Genomic DNA, 25,941 nt, shown 5'->3' with positions numbered 1-25,941 from the left:
CGCATTCAGAGCGGTCGGAAATACCACTGTGCAGAGTTCTAAAAAAATACCGTGCTCTAAAAGTATGATGTACTGTTAGAATATAACACCTCTTTTACAGCGTGCTCGATAACTTTACCCATTTGGCGGAATATTTAAACAAGAAGAAAAAACCAGTCATTCGTCATTGAAACAGGCCAGCCTGTTTATTGAACACATACTTCTTACAGTTAAGCAAAACCTTTACATTCTTCAGATTGTTTATTGTTTCAGGAGACAGAGCATCCTGAAAAGTAATGGCCACTTTGGAAGTCTGTCCAAAGGTACGTTCAATGCGACCTTTCTCTCCCGTGGAAAGTTCCACATCCTTGCCGACGTACAAGTCACGTTTGGCTTCCTTCTTGAAAAGGTTCTGAACTATGACTTCGTTGGCATTGACCACACGCTGAATGCTTCCCACTTTCTGTTTCCGCTTGAAAATCCTCAGTTTTGGCAGTTCTTCCTGCATGTAATTAGAGCTCTGCGTCTGCCAGGAAATGCTTCCCCAAAATGCCAATCTGCAACTGGTACTATGGACATCCATGTCCAGTTTAGAAGCAATTAGCGTTGAATGTGGAGGAGCTAGGACAGGGGTTTCGAATTGCAACAAAGCGTAGATCAGGTCAGACTGTTGAACCTCCGCAGGCTGGACGTCCTCCAAATACTCGTACTCTTTCTCCAGTTGAAACGCGGATGATGGGCTCTCCGTATCCCGAAACAAGGTTACATTGGCCATCACTGTATTGTGTCCTACTGAGATGTGCAGTTTGCTCGTTGATTTTATGACTTCTTTGTAATAACGGATTGGTTTCAACTGTAGGCACACGGCGTAGATGGGTTTCAGGTAACCCGGTTGGGCAATGATTCCGCGTTCCAACAACTTTGCATTTAATTGTGTTACACAGAGACCAATTCGGTCGCCCATGGAGGCGCTGGTCAAGTTTTTGCGGAACATCTGCATGGATTTCACTTTTCTTTGCTCCCCAAGAGCTGGCAGTTCAATCACATCATTTACCTGGACTTTTCCCTGGAGCAGAGTGCCTGTGCAGACGGTTCCTTGGCCTTTTATTCCGAAGCAGTGATCAACGTACATAAACAGCGGGTCGGTTAGGTTTCTTTGCGGCTGGAAGTAGCCTTCTCTTAGTGCTTCTTGCAACTCCGAGATATGTGTTCCTTGCAAAGCAGACACAGCATAGATGGGCACTTGACTTCCGAATGTGGTGGCTTCCAAAGTCTTTGCAAGGCGCAAGCGTAGCTTTTCCAGCTTGGACGTCCTCTGATCCGCTGGATAGACATCTATTTTGTTAATCACCACAATCAGCTTTTTCTGCAGCAACTCCCCGATAATCAGGCACTCTGCTGTTTGGGTTTGAATGCCTTTTTGGGCGTCCACCACTAGGAGCATAAGATCAATGATCTGGGCACCTGCAATTGTTTAGTATAGATAGGAGTTCTTAGAATGAAATCAAGTGATATTAATACCTCCTATAATAGTGCGTATAAGACTTGCATGGCCTGGGCAATCGACAAAGGTAAACTGGAGTTGTTCTCCTTCAGGTAAGTGCGGGGGAGCTTCCACCAAAAGTCCACTAAAGCCCAAATCCAAAGTTATTCCTCGCTCCACTGACTGCGGATTCTTGTCGAAGGCGGCTGTGCTGGACATGGAACTCAAGGCCTTGGCCAAGGTGGTCTTGCCGCTGTCAACATGTCCCAGCAAGCCAATATTAAAGTTGATTGGCATTGTATACCTCCAAAAAGTAAATAAACTGCACTAAACCAAAAACGAGAAGTAATCCAATTGAGATGGTAGTCTTTCGATTTTCTGAAACCCGATAACAGCGATTTTAATTAACAGACAAGAGCTTTAAATATGTAACAGGCTGTTATTGACCGATAGCTGTGTTAAGTGCGATCACAAGTGATCTAAAACTGGCTATCAGTTTACTAATTTGAGTTCTAACATCTGTAGGGGACAATCAAAAATTGTTTTGGTACTTGAAGCTTATCTTAATTGTATACATCGCCTTAATGTCAGCGTACTAAGTCAGTGAAGTAGAGCATGCGTTCGATTAAATTTTGACCTAGGATCCAGCGACTATCCAGATAACGGTTGCGCCACAGCAAAGCGTTCCCAAACCAAAAGCACTCTCAACGAAAGAGCAAAGACTACAAGTTTATTGACCGGGTTGTTTCACTTTTATTTATTGAGAGCTAACGGCGGTTTGGAAGTCAGTAAGCGATCGGTGCTCTTAGCGCGCAGTTCGGAGGTTTCTTAATCTAGTCATTATGGCCACATCCACTTTCGTTATTCCCAATTCCGTTATCCCCACCACCGTTAATCCTGATCTGCAGAAGGAACGCGATGGAGCCACCGTTAGAAGCGATGAATTTGCCGCTTGGTGGGCGGGAGGCGAGGAGGTTCTAAAGTTCAACCGCGGCGTTCGTAAGTCCACAAAACTAATCTCCGCTATAATCAGCGGAAAACTTTGAGGGTCATGCTGACTTGGATGTTTTTCGCTTTGACAAGGTAAATATTTGGAAAAAGATGTGGATACTTTGGAGATGCTGCAGCTGCAAAACAAAACGCATGAAGAGATCATCGAGTTCTCCACGCGGGGGGCGATCGAAGGCGCCAAGAAGCTGCGACGTCTGCAGGAGGAGCGCAATCCTCGCGGCGAGGACTACTGGCCGTAGGTGTTTCTTGCTTAATGACGCCAAGTACTTGAATCATCGCTGATTACCTTACTCTTTCAGGAACTTGTATGACAATCAAGTTATGTGGGGTCTCGTTCCTGGTGGCAATCCTTTTGGTGTGATGTACGTGATGCTGGTGAAAGCTCTGCAGGCTCAGTGTACTCCGGAGCAGTACGCAGATTTCGGCAAGCGCTTGGAACGCTTCGAGATTTGCGGCACGTATGCCCAAACCGAACTGGGTCATGGAACCTACCTGCGTGGTCTGGAAACTCGGGCTGATTTCGATCGCAAGACTGATGAATTCGTACTCAACACTCCCAAGATTTCCTCCTACAAGTGGTGGCCCGGTGGATGTAAGTTCTACCATAAAGATCCGACTGGTTCATAGTTGTTTTTGTAACTTTACTTAAATCTTTCAGTGGGCCACAGCTCCAACCACTGCCTGGTTATGGCTCAACTGTACATCGACGACAAGTGCAAGGGTCCGCACATGTTCTTCATTCAGGTGCGTGATGAGGACACCCATGAACCATTGCCTGGCGTCCACATCGGTGACATTGGCAAGAAAATGGGCTTCATTGGAGTGAACAATGGTTTCCTGGGCTTGAAGAACGTGCGAATTCCTCGCACGAGAATGCTGATGCGACATGCCCAGGTCAAGGCTGATGGATCCTATGTTAGTAGTCCTACCAATGTGCTCACCTACTTTGCCATGGTGCGCACGCGTTGTTTGATTGCAAAAAATAATGCCATAATGTTGGCGGCGGCTTCAACCATTGCAACCAGATACTCAGCTGTGCGCCGTCAGAGCCCCATTGATCCCAAGTAAGTTGTAAGCAACGTAGATATATTTATGACATTTCAATTGTTCCTTGGTTACTTTCAGCGAACGGGAGCCTCAGATCATAGATCATGTTACGCAGCAAATGAAACTCTTCCCAGAGATAGCCACTAGCGTGGCTTACCGGCAGGCCAGTAATTACTTGTGGAATCTGTACGATGTGACCATTCAGGATATAGAAAACGGAAAATACGAGCGTCTGCCAGAGTTGCATTCGCTGTCCTGCGCTTTGAAAGTTACCTGCTCCATGGATTCCACTAGTGGTGTAGAGAAATTGCGACTGGCCTGTGGTGGTCACGGATACCTCACCTCATCCAACATGAGCAACATATACGTAAGTGCCACTGCGGCCTGCACTTACGAGGGTGAGAACACCGTACTGCTTCTGCAGATCGGTCGCTTTTTAATGAAGACTTGGCGAGCTGCGTTGACTGGAGCTCCATTGCCGCCTACCGTTCGCTATTTGGCCGAGGTACAAAAGAACCCGGAATTTGGCACCTGGTCAGGTAGCTGGGAGAACATGGTTAAAGCCATGCAGTATGCAGCTGCCAATAAAACACGGCTGGCATTCAAAAGCCTTTCCAACCGCTTGTCAAGGGGCGAAACTGAAGCGAACTCAGCTAATCACACGGGCATTGAGTTCACCCAGGCGGCAGAGGTTGGTTTACTAAAATGACTTGGAGTTTGCACTACTGATTTCTAAAAAACTCTTAATATTTTCTTGTCCCTAGCTCCACGGTCGTGCTTTTGTTTTCAGTGCATTTACCGAAGTGGTGACCGGTCCTAAATCTAAGACACGCTCAGCTAACTTGAACCGAGTCCTGGAGAACCTGTTGGAGCTATACCTAGTCAAGGAAACACTTAATCAAATGGGTCACCTGTTGAGAGTGGGTTTCAGTTATATTACCTAGATTATGCGTTAAATGTTAACATAATATTTGCTTATTTCACAGTTCATTAACTTGACCGATACGGATCTCTCACGGCTGCAGGATCGTTTGGAAACTGTGCTCACCAAGCTGCGACCTGATGCTGTGGCCATTGTGGATGGCTTCGACTTCAGTGATCTCCAACTGAACTCCACTCTGGGCTCTTACGATGGCAATGCCTACGAGCGTATCTTTGATGCGGCCCTCAAGAATCCCATGAATCAAAAAGCAGTGCCTAAATCCTTCCATGAGATCCTAAAGCCTTTCATGAAGTCAAACATCTAGTGCCAGGACAGCTTTTTTGTTAAATTATCTATTTAGAGCCAAGCTCAATCTAATGTATTGTAAATACCCCATATGTATTGGTGCTTTAAGTGATCGTAACCTGTTTTTTATTATCTTTGTAAATAATACTCTTAAATAATATATACCCAACATATACCGCTCTTTAACTGAATTCTTCGCGAAGCATAAACATCTACTCTTGGCTGATTTTCGTCGATCAGCTTTCTCTCTTGAAAAGCTGACACCTGAACTTTGCCTCCGAAAGCTTTTCCTTCTCGCCGATCAATCCACTTTCGCTCAGTAGTTGCGTGGAGCTCACAGCTGTTGGTTGGATCTAGTGGTGGATCATAGTTTAGTTGTTAACAATTCCGTGTTTATTTTTTGCACACAACAATGTCGCACATTAAAAACCTAATACCGAGCACAGTGAATCCAGATCTTCAGAAGGAACGTACTGGAGCGGAGTTCGATGTGGAGGAGTTCTCTGCCTGGTGGCAAGGTGGTCAAGACAAACTGAAGAGGAAACGCGAGATCGGTAATGGTTCAAGATAAATATCAATAGCGTCACGCCGGTGTTCGTGATATGGCACAGGTTTTGGTCTATTGAAGCTTCTTTGCCACCAAGATCAGGGGGTTCAAAAAGTTCATCAAATGGCCGGAAGTCCGAAAATAATTATACATTGTTGAGCAGCTGAATTAAAACTGTTGGCTTATTAATAATAAAAGATAGTGATAGCAGTTGCCAGCAGCTGCAAATGCGATAGTTTCTTATCAGTTTAATGGGCTGACCCACACCCCCAGGTGATAGCGAACCGTTATGGTTATTACTGATTCAATCTTTTATGGCTACCACTTATATTTTTTCATAATCGAATGTAGTAAAAATGGGGTAATTTCGAATCAACAGAGGAAGCCATCTTCAGCGATCTTGAGGATGGGTACGGCCTCAACCATGAGTACATGTCCCACGAGGAGGTCTACAACTCCAGTGTGAAGAAGGTGGCTGAGGCAGCAGTTAAGCTTAAGGCTCTCCAGAACAAGCTTAACCCTGGAGGAACCGATATCTGGCCGTGAGTTCAAAAGGCAAGTTGGTAAAAGGTTTCCGTAATCTTATCTCTGCCTGCTTTGCAGTGGAGGACTATACAATGCACAAAGCTATGGACTTTTTCCGGCTAATAATCCGGTTGCCACCCACATCACCATGTTTGTGGATGTGATCAAAGGTCAGGGCACTGCCGAACAGGCGGAGAAGTGGGGCAAGGCGGCGGCGAACTGCAACATTATTGGCACCTACGCCCAAACGGAGCTGGCCCATGGAACCAATGTCCGTGGCCTGGCCACTCGGGCTGACTTTGATCCCAAAACGGATGAGTTTGTGCTAAATACGCCGAATTTGGAGGCCTATAAGTGGTGGCCCGGTGGCTGTGAGTAGTTTAAATACAGTAGTCCCACAGTCAGATACACATTTAACCCATCTTCTTTAGTGGGACACACTGCCAATCATGCGATGGTGGTGGCTCAACTATATATCGCTGATGTTCATCATGGCGTGCAAATGTTTATTGTGCCGCTAAGAGATTCCGAAACTCACATGCCACTGCCGGGTGTTGATATCGGGGAGATTGGCAAGAAGCTCGGCATGGCATCCGTGAATCAAGGCTTCCTGGGACTGGACCATGTCCGAATTCCCCGCACCAACATGCTGATGAAGTTCGCTAAGGTGGAGCGCGACGGCACCTTCAAGGCCAGTCCGGCATCGAGGATAAACTACCTGACCATGGTGTACACGCGCTGCTTGATCGTTAGCCAGAACTCCATGCTGCACCTGGCGGCGGCTACCATAGCCACCAGATACTCGGCGGTGCGGCGCCAGAGTCCCATTGAGCCCAAGTAAGTTGCGATGATGTTTGCAGGACTTGTTGAATATATGTTTAAATCCTTGATGTGTAACTGCCTACAGCCAACCCGAGCCCCAAGTCATAGATCATGTGACCCAGCGCCTTAAGCTCTTCCCCGAGATTGCCACGGGAATCGCCTACCACCTGGCCACCGAGTACGTGTGGGAGATGTATGACCAGACGGTACTGGAAGCCAACAACGGCAAGTTCGAGCGACTGCCCGACATGCACATCCTGTCCTGCGCTCTTAAGGTCCTCTGCACCACTGACGGTTGCGCTGGCATTGAAAGACTTCGCCTGTCCACTGGAGGACATGGCTACCTCATCGCCGCTAACTTGAGCAACATCTACGGCAATGCTGTGGCTGCCTACACCTACGAAGGCGAGAACACGGTGCTCCTTTTGCAAATCGGACGGGCATTGGTAAAGGCATGGGCATCGTTTGTGGAACAGAAACCACTGTCCGCCTCCTACAGCTACTTTGCGACCTCCATGCAGCTGAAGGAGTTCCCCAAGTGGGACGACTCCTGGCAGTGCATCATCAAGGCTTTGCAGTACACGGCAGCACAGTGAGTTTGGCTTAAAGGCATCTTTCCAATCAAATGCTAACATGATTCATCTATAGTAAAACACGCATTGCATTCGAGAATCTAGCGAATCGCATGGCCAGCGGTCAGTCTCAAGGTGTGGCGGCCAATAACACGGGAATCGAACTGACACGTGCAGCTGAGGTAAATACAATTAAGCAAATTCGGAGATGGGGAGCATTTATTTGACAATCATTTAAACATATTTCAGCTGCATGGTCGGCAGTTCGTGTGCCAGACATTCCTGGAGCAGATCACTGGTGCCAAGGCCCAAAATCGATCCCCCGCACTCAACAGAATTTTGGAGAACGTGCTGGAACTATTTCTGGTCCAAACTGTGCTTAATAATCTCAATGACATTTTAAGAGTGAGTTTTCCCCTCAATTCCATAAACTTCATGGTGAAAATTATGCCACTTTGTTTGCCAGTTCATTAACCTCAGCGATGCGGATCTGCGATCGCTGCAAAAACGCCTGGAGGACGCACTGGAGAAGTTCCGACCCAATGCGGTGGCCATATGCGATGGGTTTGGGTTCCACGACCGTGTGTTGAACTCTGTGCTGGGCAGCTACGATGGCAATGTGTATCCTAGGCTCTTCGATTCGGCCAAGCGCAGCACCATGAACCAGAAACCCGTCCAAACATCCTTTGAGACGCACCTGAAGCCCCTGATGAAGGCTAAGCTTTAAAGCAAACACAACCGAGTCATGTGTATAGAGAGTAATTGTGAATGAGAAACAGCTTGTTTTGTTTAAATTAGTTTTATACCAGTTTTATTTAGCAAATCAAAACCAATTTCTCAGTACATTCAGCGCATTTTTAAAAAACTAACAAACTAAACGCTTACAAAGTAGCAAAAAAACTTGATGTAAAATTTGACAAAACGTACTATGGGTCGAGAGTTGAACAAACATAGTACTTGTACATATCAAAAAAGTTGCGGTTGCGTTTTTTACAGTGTAGAAAAAGTTGTGTTCTGAAAAATGTTTTAGTTCCTGTTGCTGCTGTTGCTGATGTTTTCGTGTATTTTGCTTTTTTGTTTCGGTTTGTGTGAGAGTGTGTGCATGTTTTTTGTGTGTGAGTTTCAGTTTTGGATTGGGGAGAGGGGAAAATAGTTTTCACTACTGATGATGTTCGAAAGTTCCCTTTGTTATATGCTCTGCTGTCGAAGTAGTAGTAGGTTTAATTCATTATTTATGCATTATACACAGTTACACACACAATTGATTTATGTTGCTAATTATATACTTATATGTTATATATTAGTTTTCGTTTTTTCGTAACTTCTTTTCGCAATGAAAATATGGCATGAGAGTTGGAGAGAGAATATTGGTTGACTAACAATTAAACAAGTATTGCAGCTAATTAATTGATTGTATGGGTATGGGTGAGTATAACATTTGTTGCTGGACTGCTTGGTTTTAGTTTAATTTGAGTTCGCCTTGTAAACTTAACAATTAATTTTCACTATTGCATGTAATTATGATCTGTTGCTACTGTTCTTGTTGTTGATGTTGTTGTTGCTCGTATTCGCTTTTGTATTTTGCTTGCAAAACTAAACAATTGTCAGTGACAGCGAACGTAAAAACTAAATAAATGCACAATAATTAATGCGTTAATCCGATTTTGATTCTTAGCCATGGAAGAAGCAGTTGAGTCAAGCGAAGGAAATCTCGAATAACTCTAAAACCCAAGTGGAAACCTAAATTAATGTACAATTGCTTTCACGTTGACGATTTCTCAATTCATATCCAATTCAATTTTAACTTGAGTTTCAGTTTCATTTCAATAAATATTCGTGGTTTTGTGTTTTCTAGAAAAAAGTAGAAATAGTCCTTTTCATTTCAATTCTGTTGGTTTTTAGTTGACAGGAAGGTTCACAGTGTTTATAAATCTGTTTTTTGCCTGATTTAATATTTTTCGTTTTTTCTTTTCGTTTTGTTTTGTTTTAGGAATTACACTAATAATTACATAGTTCCGCTTATGTATAACTTAAAATCATTTATGCATCGATTTCCGCTTGCTATGTGCCGCACAATTCATAATTATAATATTTTCATTGGACTTCGTTTGACAATTGATTGTTAAAATAAAAGTGTTAGGTATGTGTGGGGATTCGACGAGGGGTCTATAGAGAGTTGAGAGATAATCGTGATGTATCCAATTCGCTTTCGTTATTCAGCTAACATATATAATCCATACATTTATATTCAATATGCACGAAAGTTGCCTTTTACATCTATGTAGTTGGATGCGCGTGTGTGTGTGTATTATTATAGTTATTATTCAATTTTCTCCTGCTCTTTCTGCTTTTGCTCTACTCGTAATTCATAATTAATTCGCTTAATTTTGCCCGCCCTTATATTGGTTTCACTATTTATATATAATATATTATTTATATATATTAAATTTCGCATGATTTATTTGCAATTATATTTGATATTTTTGTTTGTTTTTGTCGCTTAAAACTTACTTAAATAGAAAAGTCGCATACACACACCCACACACGCAGAGAGTCGGTTGTCTGTCTGTGTGTGTGTATTTTGCATTAACTTACAGGTAAGTTTTCATTTTTTTGTTTTCTTTTCGTTTTTCCTTGTTATTATATTGCCGATTTGTGTTTTTTTTTTTATTATTTATTTATTGTTTTAATTTAATTTACCCCTCACGAAAAATTGTGTGTGTTTTTGAAAACGTTTGAAATTTTCAATTGTTTTTTGTGTTAGTTTTGTAGCTGCTGCTGCGGATGATTAGTCCTTGTTTCAGTGGATTGCCGATGATGCTGCACCCCCACTCCGCACAGTGTATTCAGTTGAGCCAAACCAAACCCAGTCGCTCCGCCTTCGTCCAGTCATTCGCATTCCAATCCTCACACTTTGTTCCTGTACTTGTGGTCAACTTAATACCTGCGCGACGTGCCATTATCTCAGGCGTAGAACTCGCGATTATTCGCATTTTTCGCATACGAATTGTTGGCCGGCGATCGCTTTGGTTCGTCCAGCGCGTAGGATCCCTCGTCCTTTTTCCTCATGCGGTACACAATGAACATGACCACGAGTATGGCGCAGAGCAGGCCAACGACGGCACCGCCAATGACAGCTGCAGAAAAAGATAATATTTTGTAGTAATCATGTATTCAATGTATTCTGTTAACGAGTCTAACACGGCGTATGAGTGATATGTCAAAGCATTGCCTTAGTTTTATCACACATGGCGTATGATTGATATTTGAAGAAGCACTGCATTATATCTGTCATACGTTGCGTATGTGTGACATTTTCTGGTATTTGCTGGGATATACTCACCAGCCAGGATTCCGGGCTGCGAGAAGAAGCTCGACGTGCGATCGTCCTCGCTCATGATGACCACTTCGTTGCCGTTGGGCCTGTGATCGATGCCCTTTGTGTCGGAGGGCTGGCTATTCACGTTCGTGTTGGGGTCCAATTCGTGCACGTTGCTGCCGCCTGCACCCGCTGTTCCGGAGAAAGAGAACGCATTATGGCGATGAGAAAGAGATGCAAGGATATAAAAATGTCCATTTATGCCCATGACGTGCAAGCAAAATCAAACAAAACAGAGTGTGAGACAGACAGTTGCTGTTTTGTTTTGTTGTTTCGTGTGTTGGGTATTCAATTAAATTGATTCGAGTGTAAATATTTGTTTTAGTGAGTGTATACGAGAGATTGGGTAAACATGTGTGTTTTGGTGTGCGTGTGTTAATGAGTTGTTATGCAGTATTTACAAGGCTTAATGTTAGTCGAGCAGCGATGACTACATAGGGGAACTTATTGCAAATGCTAGTTCTTATGTGGTAATTCCCAGAAGTGTACACTAACTAACAAGGATTTCAAAATAAACTCTTTAAAAAGATATGGGGCGAAAGTTGCTAGTTCACTTAAATAAAATAAATATATCGCAGTCTCCCTTCTAAGTGTTTCCAGCACCATTGAAGCCGCAGACTGGCAAAGAAGTATTTATCTAGAACGGAATATTCTGGATGTTAAATTACAGCGCGGCACGTCCTGCCAAAGTAAGTAAACTCTTGACAGCTAATTTTACGGTAATGAGCAGGGTTTTCCAGCAAAGTTTGTTTCAATATGAAAAAAGTTTTTCAGCTCCGAGTGCAGAATTCTACTCGAATCCTCGACATTTCATTTAGGATCTAGGACAAGTGCAATTATTTCGCTTCCCTTATATTGACAGGTGTGCAGAAATTGAATGCCAATTGGTTGTCAAAGACTGCGAGTTTACATTTTATTTAATTGGCGTGGCCCCCATTCACCGAACTCTTTCCCCAATCCCTGTATCTGTGTGAGTAAGCTGCTTATTTTTGGAGCGCTATTGTTTGATACCCACACAGCCCCCATTAAGCTCCCCAAACAGCTCAAGATAAACAAATTGCTTGTTTAGCCCATGTACGCGCACTTCTTTGCATATCAAACAAACACATGGCTGCTCCTTAAGGGGCGGCATATTAATTAGGAAATGCCCACGAGGGCTCCTCGAATGGGGCCCTTAAATTGATTTTATATGCGCATTGCAAACTCGGGCAAATCAAGGCAATATGTTGAAGGAAGCGAGAGTTCTTTGAATTGGAACTCTGGAACTATAAATATTTGCCATTTCCAAGAGCAAATGGATTTCTCAGCTTGTCTTTGAGATTGCTTCGATGTCTTGCCATCGCATTGATTGTCTGCTTGTCTGCTTGTCTGGTTGTCTGCTTTTCTGCAAGACCTTCTGTTTGCTTTGAACCAATAAAGGTGCCGCCTGCATCATGTGTGTGACTCCGTTTGATGGGAAAATGCACTCTGTGTGCCGGCGATTTGGGGGCGTTAGGACGTTGGGTTTGATTTTCTGCTTCCATGTTTCGTGTGGTCAGCTGTGCGCAATTATGGCAAAATTATTGCCAGTGCTGTTTGTCACCCGCGCCATCCAACCATATTGATTGTGTTTGTGTTCTGGGTCGAGGCGTGGCAATTGCAAGGCAAACATCAAAGCCACAAGCCCACAGAAACCCCAACCACCCGGTCGCCATTAGGCCATGTTTCAGTCCTCACTGGCTTCTGTTAGGTACATAAACACTGATTGTGAGATGGTCGTACACAGAAATAAAACACGAGTCGACTAATGAAATTTATAGAGGCTTTAAAACAGCGCTCACATATAACTTGTAATCACTGTACTCTGCACAAGAGTCTGTAAAGGATCTCAGCATCGTAGAAAAATCAATAAAGATGTATATACCTTGTCTCCGTTAAGCTTTAGGCATACATGGAAATCAGGCTGGATTTTCGATTTCCTTAAGCCTGCATTTTCCATTGGAGTTCTTATTTTTTTCGCTAAGTGAGTTCCCGCCCACAAATCCATATCAGGAGCAACAATGCCTCAAGTAAGCGGCTACAGTTACTCGAAAAAGGCAATGGGGAGTGGGAGCGGCAGACACAGGAGCCTTTGCCATTTCCATTGCCATTGCCAGGACTCGGTGATTTTTCATTTGAAGTGCCTGCGAAGCACGCCAAGTGTTTTTCCCCAGCAACAAAGCACAAAATCACTGCGCGGCTTAGTGCGATATTCCAGGCGATTTTCATTCACGAAAACTGCAGGAGGCGGGTCGAAGTCGGGAGTCGGAGCAGTCGGGACAGTGTTAATGGAAGTTTATGCCTAGGGCAAGAATTGCACAATGTCTACCGCCCACTTCTAATCCTTGATGGAGTGCTTTCCCTGCTGCAGCTTAATCGATTGTTTGACTTTGGTTTTGCGGTTGCCCTTTGTTTGCTTACCATTTGTCACGATAAAAGCTTTTCAACTATCCTTAAAATATTCGCCTTAATCTAGCTTAAGGTTAAGTCTAAACACTAAAACGGATAAAACGGATGTGGCGTTCGAGTGCGATTGTGTTGGCTCTGCGGGAGTTTTTCCAATTGGTTGAGCGACAAAAACAGAGTGAACGGAAATGATTCAATGAATTGGTTATGAATTGCAATGAATGTGTTCGAATCATGAGCTAAATTGGTCGGTCCTTGGACGTAAACATGGATGTGGGAACAGACTGAGATTGAGTGGAATTGTGGAGCACCCGCAGCGTTGACCGTAGACGTTCAGAGCGCGACAAATAAACCAAATCATATGTATTAACACACACCGAATGTGAAACTTAATTTGACTAACAAATACTTGAAATTGAGATTACTTAAAGTGCATACAGATGGATAGACTACACAAAGAAAGCAAAGCAAGTATACGTACTTATAAATGCAAAACACAACTACTTTAAATAAACAAAACCAGAGAACGGTAATAAGAAATAAAAGTAAGAATACCTTAATATATAATCAAAACAAACCACTTGTATAAATCGAAATTTAAGATCAAAATGTTAATACTGCTCACTTAAGAATAAAACACAAACCCAAAGCAGTGTGTTCCAAGCGAAGCCAGGAATTGCGTACATAGCTTTACAAATAAACAATAGAATGATGTGCAATAAAAACAACACAGTGAACTAAAAAAATATGTGGTGTACAGTAACACATAACTACATAAACAATAAATATAAAAGAAATAAAAGGTAGAAAAGTAAGTAAGTAAAATGATGAAAATAAAAACCACTGACGTCCGCGCTCTGTAATATCTCCATCGTTGCCACCGATCCGCGGACCATCGATATCGCTATCCACACTATCATCCTCATCGCCGCCATCCACATCGATATCATCCGTAGTGGGAATGTGGCCGGATTCAACGTTATTATGATGCACAACTGGCGGCATATGTCCCGGCTCGGGACCATCGATGTCGATTTCTTTGTCCAGCTCCTTGTTATAGTCATAGTCCTTATCGTCGCCATCGTCCTCATCGTCATCCTCATTGTCGGCATCGATGCCATCGCCGCTGGACTCCGTATCCAGATCCTTGTCGAATGGCGGGAACAGCGGCTGCTGCGGTTCTGCGGGAATCGTGGGGGCCGCCGTGGAGGTGGTGGAGGTACTGCTATTGGCAAAGGACGATGGTTGGGCTGCTGTTGCCGTTGTGGTGGATGCGGGGGTTGTCGTAATGGTGGTGGGGGTTGTTGGCACTGGTGTCGAACTCGAACTCGATGTTGTTGGGATTGTGGATGAGGTTTGTGTTGGTGTATGAGCTGCTGGATATAGAGATGCGATTGTTGGTGTTCTGGTTGTGTATGATTCGGGGAGGGGCTTTTCGTTAATGCTATCGCTACTACTAACTAAACTCGATCGATCCTTAGCCGACACTCTATCTTCTATTGCTGATGCTCTAACTGGTACTGCATCTGTAACTGTATCTTTATATGTTTCTGTATCTGTTTCTGTTGTTGAAAGTGGTAGTGGTGTGTTGGTTGAAGTTGAAGTAGGAGTAGGAGAAGAAATAGTGGTGGCGGGTGTGGAGGTAACACCAACGAGTGTTGCATTTACATGACTAGCTTGATCTTTACCGATTGAGTTAATGCCAGTGCTATGGCCACCGATATCACTACCACTGCCACTGATGATGCCGTTCTGGCTGTTGATGTTGATATTGTGGTTATTATTATTGTTCGCTGTGGTGCTACTACCAATGATTGTGCCACTATTCGTTTGATGGTTATTATTGGGATTGAGATTGATATTCTGGCTGTTGTCGATCTGATTGTGATTATTATTATTGTTGAATCTACTCGAGATGAGGTCGCTGTTGCTGTTCTTGCTGTTCTTGCCGTAGTTCTCGTTCGAGTTATGCTTACTGTTTATGCCGGAGTTGCTGCTCTGCGAGATGCGCGTGTTGTGCGAACTGTGCGAGTGCTGATCGGGTTCGGCGTCCTCGTCATCGGGTCCAAAGCCGGAGCCAGAATAGTCCGGATCTTTCTCTAGATCTTCGTGTATCTGCAACGGGAAGGAGCGAGAGAATTAGATAAGTTGCTGTCCTCTAACATCATTTCACTTAATAGTCATCTTTTTGAAGACGGCTCGTTAGTTACTTAAATACTCCAAACAACTTTTCACCTCCACCTTTTATACAATTCTCCATAACAAAGCCCACTTTTGGGCGCAACAAATGGCAGCTATTTCCATTGAAAATTATGCACGGCCTCCCGTGTCCTTGAGTTGTTTTAGATTTGTGTTTGCGATGCTAAAAGGAATCCAGACCCTGGGGTCATGTCCTCTGGCCTTCGGGGAATACATTTCATGTGGCCTATTGTCTGTCGGAGCCTCGACTGTGACGGGGTTTTTGCGGTTTTCTCGCACCCAAAACAAGTACAAAACCTCACACAACGTTGGCAGGACGATGGGGATGACAGGAGGAGGGAGGAGGACACAGAGTACCACAACAACTGTGACCAAAACCAATTGGCCAGAGACGGCCGTGGGCCAACTGAATGGCAGAGACAATTCCCGGCCGCAGACGCCAGCTCTTGTTTATTGACTTTAATTTCGTTTGTCGCTTATTTGGGCCATAAAAACAGTGGCCAAAATGGAAGCAGAAGCAGGAGCACAGGAGCACAGAAGCACAGTGGCAGTGGCAGTGGCAGAGGCATCAGCAAACTTAATTGAATTTCTTCACGCGTTATGAAATGCCCTATAAAGAAATTGGCAGTTGGCCAGCCAGTCGGCAGCCAGAGACACTTGTTGACCCCCGACCCCATAATTTCAACCCCACATGCATTATATAGACAAGGCCGACAACGAGCGTGAGTAATGGGAATGAGCTCAAATTGAGTGATTGTGGCCGGGGGGTGTAGCAATTAATTTTCCAATGACAGAGAATTGAAATTTGTTTCGTATTTCGGCACACATTTAATTTCCCAGCAGAGCTTCGAGCATTTGTTTTCATTTGTTCCATTGAGCCGGGGATTTACGAATAAATTCGCTCCCAACTCCACGCCATTCATGAACGAAAAATGGAAAGCATACAACCCGGGGGCCGACTTTTCAACAAATATGGGAATTTAAAAACAAACGTGAAAGCAGATGGGCACGAGGCTTAGGACTGTGAGGATACCTCTTAAATCTGCTCTTAACCGATTTTTTAAATATTTTTGAGAGTTCCTGAAAAATGTTTGAGGAAAACGTAAAAGTAATTTCCATGCAATCGATTTCTTGTTTGCTTTCTTTGAACGAAAACTATATTAATTAAGAATTCATAGCCAAATAATGTTGAACCTATGCAATGCAAATCGCAGAGTAAAATAAAATCCGGACATCCCACATTATCCACAAATATCCTCAATCTTATTCCCCCAAAAAAAAAAACACACACAAGCATTTTCGGTGCAGAATACATTTTCATTTTCATTTTCGCTACCGTTTTTGTTGTTTGCCTTCGTTTCGTTTCATATTCTCTCCTCACGTTTCTTTTGAAATTTAATTAAAATATTTGTGCATTGCGTATACGCAGCGTTGCGCATTCAAACCCAAACCGCAGCATATATCATCCCGTGCTGGACAGTTGGCAAGCAAACGCTTGACCGTAAGCACTCATAAATATCCCTCCAGCGGGTGCACGATGATCTAGTGGGTGGTGGCTGTAGCTTGGGTGATGCAGGATGTGGGATAGTAGCAGTTCCAAGTGGCCATAAAGCATGCGGAATAAAAAGGGGGGTAGAAAAAAGAAGCGGTTGTGCCGCCGCTTGCAACACTTTCGCTCTGGCCGAGTTTATTTAAAGCGCTTTCTGCACAGCTCTCTCCACTTTTCTGCTGGCCCGCGCTGTTTTGCCGCTTGATTTATGCAGCAATTAGCAGTCAGCAAAATGGGGCAAGACTATAAGTAGAATGTGGCGAGTGGCGAGCGGCAGCCTCCACATGACTAAGCCTTAAATGAAGTCCTGCAAAAGTTGCAGTTTCATGAGCAACGAACTTCGCCACCGCAATTAAACGATTATGGACGAAAAACTTTTTGCACCCAAATGCACGGGATCGATAGGACCTGGGGCCAGGCCTGGGCAGCCACAACTGTGGCCAACCTAACGACCGAGTGCAATGTGAATTTATGCAATAAATTGCTTTGTTAATAAAACACGAGGCGAATGCCAAGGAGCGACTGCTGGGCCGGTGGGCTGATGGGAACAGAAGCCAGAAAGCAGATGCAACGGCATCGTTCTCTGAGGTGCAATGTGGGTCATGCATGAATTTAAATGATGTCATTTCATCGGGACCACCTGCTGCCAGGCTCCGAAAATGGGGAATGGGATATGCGATATGCTTTTCCACTCTGCATGCCGCATTAAATTTGCATTTGCTGCCAGCTGATGCCTTTTGCCGCTGCAGCTTCTTTGGCCGGCCAACATGGCGTATGCTTGACACCATTTTGATATATGACAGCGAAAATGAAATATTCCCGCTAGCTGGGCGAGCATTTCCATAAAAACGGAAATTGTTTCAATAAAGCATTTAAAAACTTCTCCGGCAGTCGTCGGATGGCAAAAACTTGGCAAGCGAAATGAGAAAACAAGACAACGAACTGAGAGACCTTTGCAGTTTCCGTAATGAGCGAAAATTGTGTCAGTCAACTATGAGAAAGGGGAGGAAAAACTATAAAGGAATTTGCCGAACAGCGGAAAAGTGGGAAAGTGGAGTTCAGAATGGCTGCCAGGCACGTTTCATGCATAAGCAACAACGCAAGTGCAGTGTTTTGACATTTCACAAACACTGCACACAGTTGTCATGCCCCTGAAGAACTTTCAACTCACATTCGCAGCCATTCAACATAATTAAGGCTTGCAATTGCTGTTCAAGTATATGGCCAACATAAAACAGACTCAAGGACCATCCAGCCACATCCCCCATTCGCTTAGCCCTAACAAATCCGGAGCAAATCCTGTACGATTTCATTTCGTAAATAAATTGCAAAACTAAATACAAGAAGCTTTCAATTTGGGCCGAGCCACATCAGTTGCTGTTTTGGCCAAGTTTCTGTTTCTGTTCTGCTGTTCAGCAAAAGTTCTGCTAACGAGTAAATTGTCGATTTGACAATGTTCGCAAAGTGCGTGACTTGAGTTGACCGAGTTGCTACAAAACATTTGGAAAAAATCCTTGGCCAGGGCAAGTTTTTGGTTCCTAGAATCGGTGGGGATTTTCTACTTGACACCACTCACTCCCACTCCCCCCGCCCTAACCGCATTGACCCTGTGCTCGCATAAAATTTCGCATTGTGAATGCTACATTTCGAGAGCCAAGTGGCCTGCTAAACATTTGCATGGGTATTTCTGCAGGAAATGGCCAAAGTTTGTCTGGGCCAAAAGGGAAAGCGGATGGGAGGTATGGCAGGGGATGGTGAAGAAGCAGGAAAAGAAACCACAATCCCAGGAAAATTGATAGCCCTAGCAAATCCCAGAGTTCTCGGCTTTGTTTTTCCCGAGCATTGGCATTGCTCAATAATTGCCAGGAGAGGAATCTCTGGGGGAGTCCTAATTTATTTACATGCACTTGCAACTTTGGCCTACGGGGTAAAAGTGGAAAAGCCAGGAGGGGCGGGGGGGTGAAGAAAAGCCGACTCAGCTCAACTGGGGAAAACTCAATTTTCCAGCTGGAAGATAACTTACGGCTTTATTTAGACAACGAAATTGAAAATTCGTTTCGTTACTCTTTTGTTTTCCTTTCGAGTTTGCTCCTGATCCCTTTGTGGACCGGCTAGAACTTTTCCAGATACATAGATAGACAAGTTTTGAGCTGGATAGTATTTTATTTTCTATTTTCCCATTTTTCCAAGCTTATTATTTTGCAATTGCCCATTTACATTCAGATGGGTTGGAAAAGCACATCGTTTATGGGATGGAAAAGGTTTCATGAACTACACAATTACTCGATAGCACACACACTTCCTTTTTTGAATACTCACTGGCCATTAGCATTTTGGGTCAAACATTAAAGGATTAACAAGGACATTCACCTTAAATATACATCTTTAAAAATGGTTTAAATAGTAAAAAAAGATTTTGACACGTTTTGTTTGCTCCACTTTAATATTGAAGCCCCATGAAGCATTAAACTTAGTTTTCTGCATATTTATTTATTCGTATTTCTTTGCTGCTTTTCCTTGACGAGCTGTTCATTGCAAATAATTGCTTTTTAAATGCAACAAATGAGCAACACTGGATCTTGCTCATCTCCTTCCCTCTTTCTCGGCAGCAAATTGAAAAAGTTTTTTGCAATGTAGCGTGAATGCCTCTCGAGAGTTTTCAGAACTTTTACTCACTGACAAACGCACATACTCATACAAATACTCGTATATTACAAAGAAAATTGTGTCGTGGCCTTGCTGGGGCTAACAATTGTTGTTATTGTTGCTCGGGGTTTTCCTCTTCTATCTGCTCAACTCTTCAGCGAAGGAGAAAAGCCTTTTGTTGCATTGCATTGCATTGTACAAGGCCACGCCCACCCGCCCCCATGCCGCTGGCATAATTTGACACTTAATTGGCAGCAGCATTGCGGCGTGAAAATCGGGAAATGCGGCAAAATCCTGCGAGAACTGCACATTTATCAAGATCAAGTCTGTCAGCGTTAAAAGCGCGACTTTTGCTTAATTTTTCGACTCTTTTTTGGCGCTCTTTATCGAGTTACCTTTCCAGGATACGGATACGAGTCCGGTGGACACAAGCCAATTTGTTTTTCCCTCTGGTGTTTTTTGCCATTTTATCAGCCGTCGGAGATTTATTTACGATGATTTTTTTTCCAGCACGGCTTTAATGATTTTTCCGTGTTCAAGTGACACAAATTTTCGACTCCACGGTTGGGGGGAGTAACCAAAAAAATTTGCCAACGCGACAAAACGCAGTGAGGCGTTTGCCTTGGACACCGCAACAACCACCACCATCATCATCGTTATTAAGATGGCAAGGCAAAAGATCCAGCTCATCAACAGAAGGAAAAATCAATAGCCGCACCCAGGCTTTTCTTGGTCCTTTTTTTGTCTACTCGCTCTTTTCCTCTCCTATCTTCACATTTTTTATAACATTTTTTTCTGCACAGTTCCCGCACAAATAAATTAAAAGCCGCATCATCAGCATTAGCCGACGGAAAAGAAAATCTGTGTTAGCTGCTGAACAACCCGGCCATGTGCCTCCATAAATAATAATTTTTATATTTAAGGCGGCGGCTAGCATCCTTTCACCTATTTTTTTTTTATTATTTTTTGTTAAACCTACTTTTGCGGCTGGCAATTAATAAATGAGCTTTGGGCTCAGAACGCAAAGCCCACAATTCATTTGGGAGGAGGTTGGAAAAGCGCCTGCAACATTAAGTTCAGGTTCCGGAATCCGGATTACTTATTTACTTATGCTAATTGCAAAGAGGCTGCTCCGCCTGCAGCTTATGACATAATTAATCCTTTTTCCAGTCCTTTTTGGCCTAATCGAAATTGATCAGCACGGCAAAGAGGAAAATATGGGCTTAAATTAGCAAGATATACGGGCATTACAGGGTCCCTGAAGTAATTTGCATATGAAGTCGCTGTTCCGGTGAAACATTTTGCGGCTAATAAGGCAACATTTTCATTACAGCCACTTGGCAGGACTCACGAGTGCTAAGCCCTATCCAAGCCATAAACTGCGGCTAAAAGCTGCATTTGCACTGGAAGAAAAGTTTTACCATGTTTGTAAAACGAAATTATTTATTTAAATTGGCTCGATTTAAGAGGAGCCACCAAGTCGCCGAGCGCATAAATATTTAACTTTCAATTAGGTCAACGTCGAAAGCAAGGTAGTTGAATATATATTCCTCTTTCTGGACTTTTGCGAGTTTCTAGTTTCCAACTGTATAAAATTAATAACATTTGTTAAGCAACTAATATAATCAGTTTGAAAGTTCTCAGACGTAAGAGTTCAACTGCAGGTTTAACATATTTTCTCACTGCAGGACATGGCAGGATCTTGCGTAAAGTTTCTGCATTTTAATTGCACGAGCAAGAGGAGCTGCAGCAACCATATCAGGCTTAATGTGCTGATGCCAGAAAAGGACTTAGAGCCGCCGAAGGAAGTAAACGAAGTGATGCTCAAGCACACGCACACATGCACATGCACATAGTGTGTATGGATGAATGTGTGTGAGTGGCAGGGAGGCTCTGGGTGGCAGGGAACTTTGGCAACTTGACTGACTGCATCTGCTCCAACTTACTCAGCCACGCCCCCGCCTCCGCTCCCCGTCCCAGCTACCGTTGCACATCATTAAAATTTTAATGCAACTCATGGGTTTCTAGCCCCTTGGCCGCGCGACAATGCTTGTGGGCGTGGCCCAAACAGTTCTTGCTCAGTCAATTGCAAAAGCTTAGAAAACGGCAAGAAAAGCGTCGCAAAATGTGGAACGGAAACCAAAAGAGGTTTTCTGAAAACGCTTGCTAAAAGTGTGTGGTGGGGTTGGTTCCAAACTGTGATCGCCTGTGCGATGAGCTGCACATAATTGTTGCCTAAGCTGATTGCTATGGCATTTATTTAGTTAACGCTAGAATAACTTTTTGCAGATGCCAGCAGAAAGAGATACAAAACGAAACGAAACGAAGATAGACATACATATTTTATCTTTAAGGCTAGGAGTTAGAATCCTTTATTATTTTATTTATTCAGTTTTATATTCTCTTCTCCAAAATTCGAACAAGTGCTCCTCATTAGTGACTGAAATGCAGAATCAAAGAATCAATGTGCGTGGTCATGCATGCGAAACACCTGAAAGACGTGCCACAGAATCCAGCGATAACATTTTGCTGCCAACTTTGTTCTTCGCTTGGTGCGGCGTGCAATTAAAATTAAAATTGAATGGTTTGACGAGCATTTCGATTGACATAATGTTTTCCATTTAATCAAGCTCATTTTGTGACGCTGATTGATTGAGAGACCGCAACCCCATGCAGCGACCTCTTAACCTTGCCACATGCTATGTAAACATGGCAATCGAAATAAATATGCATGGGGTTGAAGTTGAATGCACACCACCGTCGCCCCCTTTGCAACCACATTCGAATCGTGGCAACAAAGAGGATGCAGTTGCTCGGAAATGCAATCATCGCCAGCAGCACGTAGCAGCAAATGTAATTAACTTGCCAGCTGTGCCACGCCCTAAAAAACGTAAGTAAGGAAGCAGCTGGAAGAAAGAATTTCAATGCTGAATTATTCATGGCAGTGCCAGTTGCTTGACCCAGGCCAAGAAGGGCAAAGCGAAAAGCGAAAAGAACATGAAGAACTCCTGTCAGGTTCAACAAACTCGCCTCACGTTGCGCCTAAAAGCATGCAACACTCAAGAGTGCGGTTACAAGTCAAATTGCCGGCAGGAAGAGAGCCGCATCCTCATCCTCATCCGTTTCCCCTCTGCCGAGGTCCTGACAAACGACAAATGGCAGTTAAAGGAGACTCCAAGATGGCAGGCCTTCACGAGTATACGGCAAGAAAATGTACCAGAAATCTTCAGGGATTTGCGGATAATAATTTATGTGAACGGTGTTTGCTGCGCGGTATTTCAACCAGAAAGAAATAATAAAAGTTGTAGTTTGCACATCGTTATCTGTATAGAATAAAACAAAGAAGTTATTTGCTGACTTGAATGTACAAGTATTCAGAATATAAAACTCTGCGCTTAAAATTAAAGCCAAAATGTTTATCTTTCCCAAATTAATGTTCATGGGTAAAATACGTCATGAAAATATAAAGTTCTTGTGAAGTTTACTATTCTGCTTAGTTAGACAAAAAAATATGATTTTATATTTATTTTTAAATTTCTTTTTTTTTTTTGTGTACACAATACCTGATAATTTTCATTTATTTTCCAGGCAGAGAAACGTCGACATTTTAACGTCCTTCCATCCACCGGGCAACGGTTTCTTGAACAGGACCTGTCCAAGACGCATCCATCCTTCCGTCCATCTATTCATTCCCTTCCTCAGTCAGTTCTAGCCTTTTTCTTCGTCTGTCAGCTAGTCAGTCAGTCAGTCAGCCAGTCAGTCCGTCAGTCAGTCAGTCAGCCAGGCAGTTTTGGGTTCCAAGTCCAGTGAGAGCCACATAATTGAGGCGACCCTCCACCTCCACCTGGTCTGTGTACTCAGCAAGGAGAGGCTCCCGTTCGCCATTCTTCGACCAGGATTTGCAATTCAAAATGCAGGCAGCCTTTTGAAGAGATATGCCGACCAAGCCAACCCGGCATTCAACCTGCTGGTTTGCAATTTGAGTTTTGAGGTGCTTCGAGTGCAGTTGCGGTGCACAAGCCGGTGCTCTAATTGAAGCACATCCCGTAACAATAACAATCGAAGTGAAAACTGGAGGGATGGCTGGAGATGAAGAGGTCTAATCAAATTCGGGGATAATCGCTGAAATGTATGCAGCCACATCAAAGATACTTAGGGGCAAAACCAATTTGTGCTCATCTCTGGCCGGGAACGAAATCAAATTATGGCTTAAAGGGGAGTTCCATATCCTTTCCGCACATTTCCCCTCCCTCCCCCTCCCCCCCCCCATTCCCTTTCCAGGCCTCTAATAATCTGAATTTAAAGCGGGTGAATTTTATGGCCGGGTTTGCAGCTACAAATTGTCGTAAAGTTAAGCGAATTTATTGGCATACATAATGCATGAAGGCAGTCCCTCGTACATTCTCACTTCTCGAAATACAATGCGCATAGCGTTTGAGACAAACAGAGAAACAAAATGGCGACAACGCCCCCATCATCAACGTCGCCATTTTCCCCCTAAAACACCATTGTATTTTCCTCACATTTCGCGTCCTCGTCTTCTACTTTGACAATGACTTTTCGCCTGCCAGCCAAATGTTATGCCACCCAGCAGTCTCACTTTACCACCCATTTTCCCTACATATTGCCAGTTTCTGTCTGCGTTACGCATTTGTATGCGACGGGCAACCTTCTTTTCTGATATTCTCAATTCTCGACTATTGTGGCTGCATATGAATGGATTCCTTTGTTGTGCAAGGTGATATGGCAACTTTGGGCGAAGTTTGCATTGTTAAGTAAATAGCAGCAATGTAAACTTCTTTGATTGCACAACCAACTCATATGGGGTATTAAATATTTGCTCCGAGTAATGAATTATTCAATTAAATCCTTCTCAACTAAAATATAGCAAGAATAAACTAAACGAAGTTTGCATATAATAAAGACTTCACAAATATAATAGTGCAGACAAGAGAGCTACTTTATAAGTGAACGATAGTAGAAACACTGCACTCAGTGTCTAAAATATTTCCAACTCTTTAGTAGGGAACTTCTTTAAAATGTTTAGAGCCACCATTATGATTTTCAGGAGAAGAGCTTTTTATTAAAACGACTCCTTTGCCATTTCAGCCATTCCCTTACAGAGTATCCCATTACAGGCTAAATGCTAGCCAAATAGGCCACCTCCAGTGGCTCGTGCTTTGGGCGTTTAATTCAATAGACATTCCGGCTCGCCTGCGACAACGCGGCGTATGCGCAATAACCGACAAAACAGACAGCGGCAGATGTCTCATAAAAAGGAGCTATACAGACATCCTGCCCCTTTGCAAAAGCGTTTGGCCCCATGTCCTCGGATTACTGATGTTGTGTTTTTGGGTGGTATTTTTGGTTGCCGTCGAACCCGGAGCATCCCCAAGGAGGGACTCATTTGGTTTACTTTGGGAATTATGTTATGTGAAATAATGCAGCATCATTTGTATACTCGCATGTTGGCCGAAAGCAGCACGACATTGAGTAATGAATGCAAGACACAAGAGCATGTCGGTCCCTTTGCACTGCTGCTACCCCTTTCACATATCCAGTCTTGGGCCTTAAAAAGTCATATTTTTCTGCATTTGCCAGATAGGAGAAAGCCATAACCATGGCATAAACTCATTTGCGGATGCTGCTTTGCTGTTGGCGTTGGCGAGCACACACATAGTCTCAATAAATTTCAATGTCTAGCGGCTAAGAACCTCCATTTTCTAGCAGTTGACAGCTGCGGGTGGCATGCATTATGTATTATGTGGAGCTGTCACCAATAAATTCCCATGTAAGCAACTGATATTGACAGCTTGAGTACGACAACGTAGCGTTGGAAATTATATGCACGTACTTAAGCACAGGCAACAGGATGGCGGTGGCGGTGAACGGTGAACGGAGTCCTGCGCACAGGATACCGGATAATGGACAGCATATTTCGCACCACCACCACCAACCACATCATCCAAAATGGCAAAGCACTGGGCGAAGTGGGTGTTGCCAGGTTTAGCTGTTTACACAACACATTCGGTGGCACACTTTTTTTGGGGCAGCACACCCTCCCCCTCCCTCCCCTCTTGCATTATTCCATTCTAGCCATGTCAATCGATGTTAATTTATTGTCAATGCGCATTTCTCTGTCTGTCTCCCTCGCTCTGAAACTCTATGCGACACGAATACCGATGCAGGGGATTACCCGTTTGTGTGCGCATGTATGTGTGTGTGTGTGTGTGTGTGTGTTATGCAAAAAGGCTTTTCCTCTTGGCCATCCACAAAAACACGTGCGCCATGTGCACGTTATTAATCAACAAGGACCTACGACAAGCTCGTTTTCCCCCCTCCCCCGCCTCCCTATCGCTCAGGCTTTGTCCATTTTGGAAAATGCATCGAGAATGCTCGGTATGTGTTTGACTTTGCGTTGCTACACCGAGAACAATTGTTGCGAAATTAATAATAATATAATAAGCCTTTTAAGCGTAAGAACCTCTCTTTTGATCACAAATGCTAGACTTGAATGTGGATGATAGTGG

The 25,941-nt window shown here is 43.6% G+C and overlaps 4 protein-coding genes across 7 annotated transcripts in view; 2 read left to right on the top strand and 2 right to left on the bottom strand.

Moving 5' to 3' along the window:
• Nucleotides 1-38: 38 nt before the first annotated feature.
• LOC120446348 (selenocysteine-specific elongation factor) lies at nucleotides 39-1,816 on the bottom strand. Its single transcript, XM_039627275.1, has 2 exons — nucleotides 1,501-1,816; nucleotides 39-1,443 (listed from the first exon to the last, which is right to left on the bottom strand). The coding sequence occupies exons 1-2, from the start codon at nucleotides 1,757-1,759 to the stop codon at nucleotides 164-166; spliced, it is 1,539 nt and encodes a 512-aa protein (XP_039483209.1). The 5' UTR covers nucleotides 1,760-1,816; the 3' UTR covers nucleotides 39-163.
• Nucleotides 1,817-1,959: 143 nt separating this feature from the next.
• On the top strand, nucleotides 1,960-4,921 carry LOC120446108 (probable peroxisomal acyl-coenzyme A oxidase 1). The gene is made up of 7 exons (XM_039626902.2): nucleotides 1,960-2,461; nucleotides 2,546-2,708; nucleotides 2,773-3,065; nucleotides 3,132-3,537; nucleotides 3,599-4,211; nucleotides 4,285-4,440; nucleotides 4,507-4,921. The coding sequence occupies exons 1-7, from the start codon at nucleotides 2,305-2,307 to the stop codon at nucleotides 4,765-4,767; spliced, it is 2,049 nt and encodes a 682-aa protein (XP_039482836.1). The 5' UTR covers nucleotides 1,960-2,304; the 3' UTR covers nucleotides 4,768-4,921.
• A 160-nt stretch (nucleotides 4,922-5,081) lies between these two features.
• On the top strand, nucleotides 5,082-9,396 carry LOC120447075 (probable peroxisomal acyl-coenzyme A oxidase 1). Its single transcript, XM_039628466.1, has 8 exons — nucleotides 5,082-5,302; nucleotides 5,675-5,837; nucleotides 5,899-6,191; nucleotides 6,252-6,657; nucleotides 6,728-7,234; nucleotides 7,291-7,396; nucleotides 7,464-7,619; nucleotides 7,681-9,396. The coding sequence occupies exons 1-8, from the start codon at nucleotides 5,161-5,163 to the stop codon at nucleotides 7,939-7,941; spliced, it is 2,034 nt and encodes a 677-aa protein (XP_039484400.1). The 5' UTR covers nucleotides 5,082-5,160; the 3' UTR covers nucleotides 7,942-9,396.
• A 488-nt stretch (nucleotides 9,397-9,884) lies between these two features.
• LOC120447076 (syndecan) overlaps nucleotides 9,885-25,941 on the bottom strand; it is an 88,399-nt gene continuing 72,342 nt past the window's right edge. Inside the window, exons 4-7 of one of the 4 annotated variants that reach the window (XM_039628467.2) lie at nucleotides 14,994-15,132; nucleotides 13,866-14,393; nucleotides 10,558-10,725; nucleotides 9,889-10,351 (exon numbers count right to left, since the gene is read on the bottom strand). In XM_039628467.2, the coding sequence (XP_039484401.1) occupies nucleotides 10,179-10,351; nucleotides 10,558-10,725; nucleotides 13,866-14,393; nucleotides 14,994-15,132 (1,008 nt within the window). In that variant the 3' untranslated portion in view covers nucleotides 9,889-10,178. Of the gene's footprint in view, nucleotides 10,352-10,557; nucleotides 10,726-13,865; nucleotides 14,394-14,705; nucleotides 15,133-25,941 lie in introns of all 4 variants that reach the window. The other 3 variants (XM_039628468.2, XM_039628469.2, XM_039628470.2) reach the window with 3 other exon arrangements.

Source organism: Drosophila santomea, chromosome 2R, assembly GCF_016746245.2.
Source record: "Drosophila santomea strain STO CAGO 1482 chromosome 2R, Prin_Dsan_1.1, whole genome shotgun sequence".
NCBI lineage: Eukaryota > Metazoa > Arthropoda > Insecta > Diptera > Drosophilidae > Drosophila > Drosophila santomea.
Note: the sequence above shows the minus strand (reverse complement) of the source record. Positions and strands in the feature narration are given on the sequence as shown.

What these genes read in the sequence shown, in the direction of transcription:
- LOC120446348 (XM_039627275.1), bottom strand. Translation starts at nt 1,759, where the DNA reads ATGCCAATCAACTTTAATATTGGCTTGCTGGGACATGTTGACAGCGGC. An exon ending in TATACGCACTATTATAGGAG is followed by an intron (nt 1,444 to 1,500) that starts GTATTAATATCA and finishes AAACAATTGCAG; the next exon opens with GTGCCCAGATCATTGATCTT.
- LOC120446108 (XM_039626902.2), top strand. Translation starts at nt 2,305, where the DNA reads ATGGCCACATCCACTTTCGTTATTCCCAATTCCGTTATCCCCACCACC. An exon ending in AAAGTTCAACCGCGGCGTTC is followed by an intron (nt 2,462 to 2,545) that starts GTAAGTCCACAA and finishes CGCTTTGACAAG; the next exon opens with GTAAATATTTGGAAAAAGAT. An exon ending in AGTTCACCCAGGCGGCAGAG is followed by an intron (nt 4,212 to 4,284) that starts GTTGGTTTACTA and finishes TCTTGTCCCTAG; the next exon opens with CTCCACGGTCGTGCTTTTGT.
- LOC120447075 (XM_039628466.1), top strand. Translation starts at nt 5,161, where the DNA reads ATGTCGCACATTAAAAACCTAATACCGAGCACAGTGAATCCAGATCTT. An exon ending in TAAGTGGTGGCCCGGTGGCT is followed by an intron (nt 6,192 to 6,251) that starts GTGAGTAGTTTA and finishes CATCTTCTTTAG; the next exon opens with TGGGACACACTGCCAATCAT. An exon ending in CAGAGTCCCATTGAGCCCAA is followed by an intron (nt 6,658 to 6,727) that starts GTAAGTTGCGAT and finishes AACTGCCTACAG; the next exon opens with CCAACCCGAGCCCCAAGTCA.